The 12,247-nt window shown below is 32.1% G+C and overlaps 1 protein-coding gene across 2 annotated transcripts in view; it reads left to right on the forward strand.

Moving 5' to 3' along the window:
- Nucleotides 1–12,247, forward strand: part of LOC129965699 (sushi, von Willebrand factor type A, EGF and pentraxin domain-containing protein 1-like) — a 132,867-nt gene that overhangs the window by 11,460 nt on the left and 109,160 nt on the right. For both annotated transcript variants that reach the window (XM_056079810.1, XM_056079809.1), the window contains exons 3-4: nucleotides 6,974–7,187; nucleotides 8,351–8,554. In XM_056079810.1, coding sequence (XP_055935785.1) covers nucleotides 6,974–7,187; nucleotides 8,351–8,554 — 418 coding nt within the window. The remainder of the gene's footprint in view (nucleotides 1–6,973; nucleotides 7,188–8,350; nucleotides 8,555–12,247) is intronic.

A 12,247-nucleotide genomic window follows, 5' to 3' on the forward strand; every position in this document is an offset into this window, starting at 1 on the left:
ACAACCGATTATGAATTTATGAAATTGAGGCGGAATATGGAATTATATTTTGTGCAGAACACTTGTATGATTTCATGAGAATGAAAGGCTTTCATGGATAGTTATTACATGACAGTTTTATTTCATTTATTTTTAATCTAATTAAGATTTCAAAAGATTACCTTGAGGATTTTTATCATTTTTTTAAAGTCTGTTTTCCAGTAATTTCTCTTTTTGAGATAAATAATTAAGTATTTTGAATGTGTATTAAAATATAGAGAATTGTCTGATTTAATTCTTTAACCTATGATTTACGTTTTAAACGTTTGGGTCGAAAAACGTAAACAAGGTCGCGCTGACTTCGAGCCATTCCACAGTTCGGTAAATCGGTCCTAAGTTGTACGCGCACGACTTACGGTCTTACTGTCTTATACTGTGTATAAGACACAACTGATTTAATTTTGTGGGATATTTGATATGAAATTACTACCTGATGTAATAATTGTTGTAGATATACAAAAGAATTACCATCAATCTCTAAAATATAACATAAATCAATAACATTTATTTGTAGTCCGAGCATCGTACTATGGGCTATGCCCGTGATATTTACGTCTGGCCAGATCATCGCTATGCCCGTAGTACGATGTACCCGTTGTAGGTTGAGGGGTTAATGTTCACAATTGTTATGGATATTAACAGTTAGTGCATAATTAGGCCTTTCTAATAAAAAATGAATTCTCAGAAGTTTGTTAAATTCAGTGCGGTATATTATTGATACAAAATATTTTAAGATTGAAGATTGGCAATACAAACAAATATGTTTTTGCTTATCAAATTTAATATGAACAAAAAATAACTCTAATTTACATCTTCCATACCTGTTTAGAAAAAAACTGTTTTTGTTTTGTTTTGTTTTCCTTGTCTCGAATAGAACGAGATAAAAATTAAATAAGTAAAACGTTATAGTTATTGTACTTAATTCATCAAGCATCAGAAATAATTTATTCATAATCTTATGTTACATTACATATAATTTATATTATAACCTGAACGAACGCTGAAGGATTTTGTTCAAAGAGAATATCCAATAAAGCAGTGCTTTTGAAATTTCTCTGGAGTATGGTGGGCTTTGGGGGGCAGAAAATTGTTGATGGTTATCTAAGAGTTATAAACTTTTATATGAAATAGGCGAAATCAGCATGGTGGTTGTGGCTGAGAGATTCTGTCAAACTTTTTCTTCGTGGAAATGTGCATTGTGATAGTGTTCTTGTGATTTCAATCGAAAATGGAGAGCAGTAAGTCATCAACAGTTCATGATTGATGACTTATCTAGAAATTATGAACTCTCGTATAAATTGGTGAAATTGGGCCAGTGTTGGGGCTATAGATTAATTTTTTGGAGGAGGGAGATTCTTATTTAAATACAGATTGAAATGATAGTTTATAGCCTATTATATTTATATAAATACGAAATTTTTTCCATAAATCCTTTATTATGATTAAAATCTTTCAATGAAAATTAAAATCGTATCACTATGCTAGCAGTGAAATCTTGTGCTTGGAAGAATTTTGAGTGAAAAAAAAAATGGTAGGGAATAAGAATTGCTTGAATCTTTCAAAACAAACATAGAACACCGATTACATTTTAGTGAGCAAAAACACAAAAGATTTTCACAAAGAATGATAATTAGATTGAAATAAGACATACAAAAGGAAAAAAGGTTGAACTCCAAATATGGTTTTTCATGCAATACAAAATATTAGAGAAATCTAAAGATTATTAGTATTGATATACTCTATTTGCTAAGATGATGCATGCGTTGGTGATGGCTGAAATGAAAATGCAATATCAACCCGCTAGGTTTTTGTATTTGTTTTTTTTTTTCATTCTGAATAAAACTTTTAGCTGTACGTTGCATCATTCTATGTTTTTTACACTCTTTATTCATTCAGTTAACTCGATATCATAAACAAGTAACAACCTGAATTTATTACTTGTTTTGTTTCGAGATCTAATTTTTTCCCCTCCACCAGTGCCCTCCAAATGCAAGCGAAGGTCTCTGCCACGGTCAAGGCAGCACGAGCTCTGCTTCTGTCACCAAGTCACAACACACTGACATACTTCCCGTGAACAATAACTGCGCAGTCGAGACAAATGTCAAACGATTGTTCTGTCGAAATGCTGAGTGAAAAGCAAATCCCCGAAGAATGAGGGTATTTCCGAATGCTGTAGTAAAGAAAAATTGCCACATTGAAAAACTGGCACACGTGGTTCTCGTCCTTTGGCTCGACTGTTCCCACTTCATAACGGATAAACATTTGGATTCCAATGTTGATTGAATCATCCCAGGAATGATGATTTCAGTTTTCAGCAAACATTGTGGGAGACTAAGTCTATACTGTGAGCAAATGTGCTGTTGTTGACAAAAACAGAATGAACTTAAAATAATATTTACGTTTTTTTGTATCTTTTTTTAATATTAAATGTCTTTTTTAATATTTAAATATAAATTTTAAAATGGAATAGAAAAATCAAGATGAATACAGAATACTAAAAAAAATAGGGCATTTGCATGAACTTTCTTAATAACAACACATTTGCACATTTTTATGTAACTCTATGCAGGTCTTATATACCTGCATACTGGACGAAATTAAACTCTGACCTTTAATATTTTCTCATGAAATTCATATTTGTGAATGCAATTTTTCTTGTCTCGGTTATATTACTTAAAATTTATATTTAAATACCATCTTCTAACTTTTATGTATTTCATATCTTGTGAACCCTATATTTATACTTCTGATGTTATTATATATTATATTTAATATATAATAAAATCTGAATTATAAATACAAGGTTATTCTGATGTTATCCTATATTATACTTAAAATGAGTTTTTTCAACATTTCAAAATTGTCTAAAAACAATCTCATTATGTCGGAAAGTGCAACGAAGTTTTAACTGAAAATAACACATTATGATGCACGAAATGTTAGCTCAAAAATTAATTTATTTTTAAGGCTTCAAATATTTTTTTGAAATACTAAATAAAAAAAAATTTCAAAAATATTCGTCATCCTCATGCCGCTTCAAAACAGTAAGTTAAGCTTATCACTTCCGGGCTTATTGAATACTCGGAAGTAATATTTATATATCTCCAACTTCATAAGCTGGAAAGAAAGTGAAAGTTCAGGAATATCAAGAATTGCGTTTTATAACGATGAAATAAAATCTTGCAAGCACTATTCAGAATGATGACTTTAGCGTGGGCAGATACTAAATCTAAGTACTAAGTGCATAAGCTTCATTTATTTTCTCATTATCATTTCAGTTGCAGAAATATATTAAGGCCTTCATTTCTCCTTTAACATTTTGAAATAAAGCTATTAACATTCGAGTATTTTAATAATATTTGGTTTATTTCCCGTTCCATGTTGAAAGGAGTAGAAATAGGATAAATTAATGCAATTAGTAATTTACAATTCTTAATAATCCCCAGGCTGCAAAATCTCTTGCAGAAATTAACGTGGGCGGGAAATAGGAAAATCTGTTATTTGAAACGCGTTTGTTCATTTACTTTAAAGAAAATCAGAATATATATTAAAAGTATGTAAATAATAATAAACTGAATTGATTGACCCTATAGTCATATGACAAAAATAATTGTTCAAGTCATTTGACATGCCATGGTCGCGTCCGTTCTCCAAGAGCCAAAAGCACTATGGATTCCTAATTAGAATTGTTAAAACACATTTCACTTGCACCACATAAGCATGAAATAAAACTATTTAAAAAAAATGGAAATTAAATAAATTGGCTAAACATTTCTCTGCCTTGAACATTTCTATTCAATATGGCATAACATTTGTAAGTAAAAATTAATATTTTCTGTCAGATTGATGATGATAAAATATGCGTCATCAGTGGCATTACACCAGTAAAAAAAATTCATAAATAAACTACTAATTCAGAATTTTAAAGACTGTATAAAACTAGCCTTACTTACTTAAAAAAGAAAAAGATCAGACATTCATGTACTGCGTACAAATAGAGCTGGGGACAGCCAAAAAGAATTTATACTACTAGAAGGGCTTCGTGGTGATTGTCTGTATGAAGTTATCTACACTACCCAAAAGATGTAAATAGAATAAATCCATTTTTGACATCCGAAATCAGCGCCTCTATTAATACTTTATTAATTTCGGCAAGCATTTTGCAAATAAAATTATAGCAGTGGATAAAGTAAAAATATAGATAATAATACAGATAAAAAGATAGAGGATAAATGAAAAAATAAGCAATATAGGAACTAAATAATAAAATACCAAATAATAAAGAATATGAAAAAGAATTAAAAAACAAAGATATATTTACTATATCTTAATTTCTAATTTTTATAATAACTATTTTTTAACCCTGCCTCCCATTTTCTCGACTCAAGATGTCCAAAGAAATAAATGCTTATCAGATGAATTATTGACTTGTTTTTCAGGCAAAAAAATATTCTAGACATTTACATAAAAAAATATTGAAGCTTTAATGAAAAAAAACCAGAAATTTTTTAAACAGTGTAATAAAATATTCTGTATCTGACCTTCTCACGATGGAATTAAACAAAATTATTTTTTTCTTCACAACATACGTCTGTTCCGAAATCAGCGCATTTTTGCTTTCTAATTCACAAAGAAAAGTTTGGTAATCGTCAAAAAAAAAAAAAAAAATTCAAACTCGAGATTTTGATGAATGTCTACTTCTCAGACCACCCTTAGTTCGAGAAAACATTTTTTTGGAATTAGGTTTGTCTGTGAAACACAATAATTCAAGAACACTTTGAACTAGCCCAATGAAATTTAGTATATGGGTTTTACAAGAAATTTTGAACGAAATCCATTCAAAGGACGTTTGTCTATGCAGAAGCCCAAGTACAAGTGGACGCGATAATTATAAAATGAAAAGATTGGGTTGATAAAATGTTGTATGCAAGTGTACCAACTAAAGTACATATCCATATCAAATTTTTAATCAAATTCATCAAGCGATTGAACATCTGTTGCCTTTGTAACATTCCCCGTTTCCCAGTACTGATAAGACATTTACAGCCAGCTGTGTCGTCGCTGTTAATTACTAAACTCCTCGATATAGCCAGATGGTAGATCTTTTCACCTGAGTGGTTTCGCATCTGTTCATTAGCGACTACAGTGAAAGACCACATATGGGAATTCCTCATCATGGGAGATATTGATAGTACCTTCAAAGAGAAAGGGGTGTCCAAACATCTGGATGTTAAATGTTTCATTGTGAAAGGATTATGATAACTCCGTGTTCCATAATAGTCAGTTGTGAAAGGTGCATCACTAAAAGGACTTTCCCACGACCGACTGACGCCGCTGAGGGAGCATATTGCTGAAGCCCGATTGGCGAAAAGAGAGCTCAAATGACTAATGTAAATTAAGAGGCGGAGATTTTTTTAGGGAGAGGAGAAGAAACGAATTGCAAGCAGAATGTTGGACTAAGCCCACGAGTTCGGAGTCCGAGAACTACCCCTGGTGTGGTCGTGTTGACTAACAACCTGTTAGTTCCCTGTGATGTTGTTTCTCCGTATTGATGGAGAACTGAGTTTCAAGATAAACCTTCGACTTCGACTGTTGTGTCTCCTACTACAGGTGTAAATAACTATTTAACCAAGATTAGAACAAATTGTTCTTTTGTATATATAGGGCTGTAAAATAAAGAATTGTCTGGAAATTCTGCTTCGTTATTTGATAAGTCTAGATCAAGACATTACACCCTGTACTTTCTTATATATGTGCATGAAATAATTGAAAAACGCAGTGAGTTAATTAAAGGAAATTTAACTTATGATTTTGTTTGAATAAATCAGTTGAATAAATAGATTGTAAAAAAAGTGTCGGAAAGACATATTCTAGTAATTGTGCCGGACATTAACGGGCAAAGGTCATTCACTAGATTTAATAAAAATATTATATCACGTCAATGATCAATACTTTATAAGCATTGTTCTCCACTGGTAGACAGTTAATACATAAAGACCGGTTTCCTTTAATATGTTACAAAGCATGTAGGGTATATCTCTCATATATGAAAATAAAAATCGAAGCACTCATGATATGGCCTTGCCCAAAATCGACAACTTTATGAAAAGAGATAAGAGCTGATAGCCATTGATCAAGGCCTTATGTCAATTGAGTCGGTCACTGATTAAAAGGAAATCTGGATCCTCTCTGATAGCAGAAGCTCCATCCAACATCTAACCAGCTGGCATAGTGTGAGAGATGACACTGGAGTAAATATCCTTAAAAAACTGTAGCCCCTTTCCTCGACTCATCAGATACACCTGCTATGGATTCCCTACCATGTTGATATCAGGAGTAATGAGATTGCCGACTTCCTGGCCAAGTCCGGTGCTGAAGAGGCTTTGATACCTTCTGCACCTCTCACCTTTACCGAGCTTTTTTTACATCGCTAAAAACAGGAATAAAATTTCTTGGTGTGTTCCACCTGTGCACTACTGGTATCGAAGTGATCATCCGGTGGCTCTCTGGCTTCTTTTTGCAACCAACAAGATCAAACCACCCTCACTCGCTTCCTGAGTGGTCATCTTAGATCATTAAAATATTCTGATAGCTCCAAGTGCTTTGATGTTTGCACCATTTGCTCTAAGGTGCAGGCTTCACCTGAACACATCCTTGCCTGCCTGCCTGCCTGCCTGCCTGGGGCTTACCAGACGGGGTATGACAAACAGTCCACTGATGCTTTTGGACTTTTTTAGGATGCACAATATCATGGACCTGATCTAGCCCTGCTGATCATGGGAATAGGCAACAAAAACAACAGAATTTTTCTTAATCTTTTGCACCTATTTGCTTTTATTTAGTCTAGAAATCGAAACAGGTAGATATTGATGGAGTTTAATGCAATAGTTTCTGTTGAAGTTCGCGACTGAATTTGATCTTTTAAATTCTCTAGGTTCTGATATTGGTCAGCGATGGATTGCATACAATGGGTGGAGATCCTTTTCCTTATGCAGAACGTCTGAAAGCGTTGGGAGTTGAAATATTTTCCTTCGGAATAGGCAGATCACTGCAAGGCGAATTGGAAGGTCTCGCAAGTAGCAAGGATCATGTATATAATTGCGATGGATTTAGAGATTTCGACAGATTGGCGAAAAGAATAAGAGGAGGTATGTAAATTCGTAATTCAATTTATATTAAAAAACTCATATATTCATAAAACTCATTCAAGGTCTGTTCCTGTTCACTATCTCATCACTTTAAGTAGAAGATGCAGATGAAACGAATTGAAATAATAATTGATGGTAATTGTATAATTCAATGTGGGTACGGTACCACACATACCATTCAAATCTGATCATTATAGGCACAATTCTTTCACCATTCTTGTTATATTAGTCGCCTTTAGCGACCATCTGGTTCGACAAGGAAATTGGTTATATTTAATTTCAGTTAAATCACTTGGTCTTAACTTCATGTTCGTGATATAGGGAAAAAAATCAAAATTCAGGAAAACTTTGCACGACTCTAAAATAAATATTAAAAATACCTTTTTTTTTTCAAAATTTTGAGATGTAAAATTATATTTCCAGGAATTATCCTGATAAATGGTAGAATTCAGCTAAATTTTAATTAATTAAAAAATTAGAAAATTGCCCCAGGAGCACACAATAATTTCTAAAATACATAATTGCCAAATTTTATAGCTGTATGTCAAACGGTCTGGCTTGCAGACAATTAACACATGCACACACAGTCTTAAAATGCATTATCGTTCTAAAGAGTGTTATATTTCATGCAAAATTTAAAAACAACTTGTAAATTTTAACCTTGATGCAAAAAATAAAATGATGCAATTAAATTCAAAGTTTTATTTTAATTTAAAAAGAATTCTGGGCATTTTTACGCAATTTTATTTAACTTCATCGATTTCATAAAAGTTGGATTTTGTATCAGATTTTTCATTTACTTTTTACCGTGCTAGAGTTTCACGATTTTCTATTCTTTATGTAAGAAAATTTGTAAAATTGAAAAAGTGTTAGTGTATTGCTATCGTGAAATATATTATTTTAATATCCGTAGAGTTAATTAGCACATAACTGAATAATTTAATTAAATCTTAATTTTTTAAACATGACACAATCTAGACTTAAATTTCAAACATAATGTAGTTTAAGATTCCAAATAATTAATAATAAATTAACGACTTGTTATAAAAAAACGAAATAAAATTATTTTCAGTATACTGGTAAAAGCTGTTTTTATTCAGTTTATATTTATTCATTAGTTTCCGTATATAAAGTTTTTCTACTCTATTTTTCCTTCTCTACAGATCCCCATGAGAGTTCTTGGTCAGGTCAGGCAGCCCAACCAAATTGTGACCACCTGTGTGATAGTCCCTACCGAGGAGACCCCATTGATCCAGGTTGTTGCGACCACAACGCCCGGTGTTCTTGCGCACTGTTATCTGGAATGCACACTTGTGTTTGCGGTCCTGGTTATTATGGATACTCGGGGCTGGCAGGACAGTGCAGAGGTATTTTTTTCTACATTTTATTCCTCATTGCCCTTTCCAATTCTCATTTGTGTGTTGCATAAACTTTAACAAAATATTAAATTCATATCTAATAACATTATGACAAACTCCTTAACTTTGTTATTTTTTACATCATTTTGATTTTATTTCGTGGAATTTATAGTTTTTAAAATTAAGTGTAAATTAGCGATTTCATCAAACACGACCAACTTTTGCATTTTAAATAACGCTGACATTTATCACAAATTTAAAACCAGAAGAGCTGGGAAGTTTGTCCGCTTCGGGCAGTAGTAAGAAAATGTGGTAAAATTAGCCATGGTGGAAACAATTTGATAGATAAAAAAAATAGGGGCATTATCTAAATCATTGTGAGAATAAAAAGAACCATATAATAAATAAATATTCTTCACTTTAGTCTGTAAATGTGCTTGTCAATAAGTGACGAAAACTCGTGTAATACTCATATGAAGAGACATTTCGATGAGAACGGATTTCTTCACTTTACAGGTAATTTAACAATTTGTATAGGATTTCAAAAATTCCATCATTTATGTCGACATTCACAAATGCAATTGCATTATTTATTATAATTAAAATTACATATGCATGCGTGATCAAAGAAATATGCATTTCTTCCTCCTCTCCAATTATTAAACAAGCAAATATGAATCTCTATTTCACCATAAAAGTGACTTGGACGAAAAGCAATTTTATCCCAAAATATAAAAGTTTCAATATTTTATTTCTATTCAACTACTAAAGATTAAGCTGAAATTTGGAAAGAAGATCTGCAATGACTATCATGTCTCATCCGGATTATTTCGCTCTTAAAATTATCATAATCTTAGGAATTTTTTTAGTAATTTTCATAAATGTAGCAAGTGATAAGAACAGTTTTTTTTTTAATTAACCGAGATTGTCTATAACCAGCTTGCGGTTAAAGAATCTTTCTATATTTTTTTGTAGATACAATTGTTATTTCGAGAAATACAATTTAATGATATTATAAATGATTCAGTTATTGAAACCAGCCGGAGTGGTTTAGTTCCTCAGTTTAGTTATATTCACGTCCCATTGTAAAGCAACACTAGAGCTATTTTGAGAAGGCCCTCGCAATTTTGAACCGCGGTCAGATGACGAGTACGACACCTGAGCTGGCATCCACCTCCCGCGGGAGGACGTTTGGCCCTGACGGATTTAACGTGCAACAGACCCGCTTACATGACCTTCAACAGACCCCTTTACCTTCGGTGGAATCAGGTCTCGAACCTGAAACCTACGGCTCACGAGCCGAAACCTTACCACCAGACCACCGCGGCCGTGCTTTCTAGTTAATAAACTTGTGTATTATTAACTGCATGACATTGGCGTACAGTAATTATGTAAGCGCTTATTAGGGCATAATATTGGGTATTGTTTTTTAACAATTAATTGCCGAGATGCGGTTTATACACAAACATCAGAACGCCAAATGTATACTTTCGAACATCCCCCCCCAAAATAAAAATATTGAAGCAAAAGCTTGACGTAAAACTAAAAATGCAATCACGAAATCACATATGAAATTACATATATTTAAGTCTTTGCTTTATTTAGTTATCCTGTTTATATACATCTGTTTATGTATAGACAAACATACAAATTTAGTTTCAAATATTATACATATTTACATTTTAGATTTAAAATCTGTACACCAAATTTTATTCATCTCATCGTTATGTAGCTGTCGTGTTAACTTGTATTCAGATAGAATTTTTTTCAGGCATTTTATTTATAATTTGATTTTTTTTTAAATTATAAATTTGATATAAAGACTACATACCAAATTTCATTCATCTTGTTCGAAACGGTTTTGAGTTATCGTATTCAGAGATAAATATGCAGACAAATATCAAAAGTGTGCTTTTCTGAGCTGAGGAAGGGCCGCGGTGGCCTGGTGATAAGGTCTCAGCTTCGGAACCAGCGGGTTTCAGGTTCGTGACCCGATTCCACCGAAGAACCGTCGTGTAAGGAGGTCTGTTGCACGTTAAATCCGTCATGACCAAACGTCCTTCCACTGGCATGGTGTGGTGTGGAGTGGGGGATGCCAGTTCAGGTGTCACCCTCGTCATCTGACCACGGTTCAAAATAACGAGGTCCGTCCCAAAATAGCCCTAGTGTTGCTTTGAACGGGAGGTTAATATAACTAAACTAAACTAAACTGAGCTGAGGAAAGTGGAGATTCGTCAAAAAAATTTCTCTGGATTTATTTTGAGGTTTATGTCTCTAATGCATTTCGTAAATGTAAGCGACATATTTCAAGTTTACCCGGGGCGTGAGAAGATGTAGTAATATCATTGATCCTAACATGTTTATTTTTTATAAACTTAGTCGGTGGATCAATTTTCCTCAGCGGCATGAATCCGCTTACTTCAAATACCAATCTATTCTTCCGTGCAGAAAAATTTACTTGAGCATCAAACAAAGCTGATTGTTTTATTTAAAACGTTATCTTCTAAGCTATTATAAACTACTTTAATATTCTAAGCTACCTTAATCTCAAAAAATACTACATTTTTTTAAACCATTGTGATAAAAGATCCAATAATAAAGTATTATTTTTATTTTCCAAAAATTGAAGCACATAAAGTACAGAAATAATTCTAATCTTATTCAGGTCCAACTAAACAAAAAAAAATACTTTGTAAAAAAAACACACACAAGGCTTAAACAAATGTATAAATTTCAAATGAAACAGCTTCAGAACCATTTAACTTTCCAAAACCTTTTGATTAATTGAACTTAGTAATTAATTAAAATCTCTAAATTACTTTGAAAAACCCTTTATCTTTTTAGATTCGGTATAATTGATGTTTTATATTCAAGAAACAATAGACGGGGTTTCGTTGATTTGATATAAAAATTTCACAAGAAGCGAAATTTCCAAACAATGGGCGAAGAGAAGTATTTTCAGTCACAATTTTTTAGAACTAATTTAACAAAACCCAAATTTTATAAATAGTGTTATTCGTGCCATTTGCTGTAAATTTAATTTTTTCTACACGAAGTATTTTCAGTTCGCTTAATTCTCCTTGAGAAAGATGTAATTGTTTATTTATTTCCTGAAGGCATTCTCAATCGCACATTTTTACAAAATCTTCAGAGACTATTAGTTTTTACTCATTACTCATATACTAATAAAAAAAATACTAATACTCCACTGAAAACATCATGATTCTAATTGTTTTCTTGACAGTAACTAATTACTTTAAATAAAACTAAATAAAATCATTTTAAATAACATAAACACTGTGTTAAATCAAGAATGAGGTAACTTTGTCCCAAAATTGTGGAGTTGTATTTCAACAGGAAAACTTAAAAGCATCCATTCAACTGTAGATTTATTCAAATTTCATGTTGAATTAGAGGAACGATGCTCGAAATCTTTTCGTTCCATTCTTATGAATAATTTTCCTTTCAGTGAAATTCTTTTTGAAATGAAAAAAAAAGAAACTCTTTTCCAAATTTAACATTAAAAAATAAAGATAAAAATACGAAAATGACAAAATTGTCAGAACAAAATAGATTCCTGATGCAAAAGAAAAATTTCTAGATTCCAAGTCAAACGAAATATTTCAAATATCTTTCTTTTCCCCTAGAGTAAGCATTGATTTTGTTTTCCAAATTTGAAATGACTGCTTGGAAAATGGAAAT

The sequence above is a fragment of the Argiope bruennichi genome, chromosome 4, assembly GCF_947563725.1.
Source record: "Argiope bruennichi chromosome 4, qqArgBrue1.1, whole genome shotgun sequence".
Taxonomy (NCBI): domain Eukaryota; kingdom Metazoa; phylum Arthropoda; class Arachnida; order Araneae; family Araneidae; genus Argiope; species Argiope bruennichi.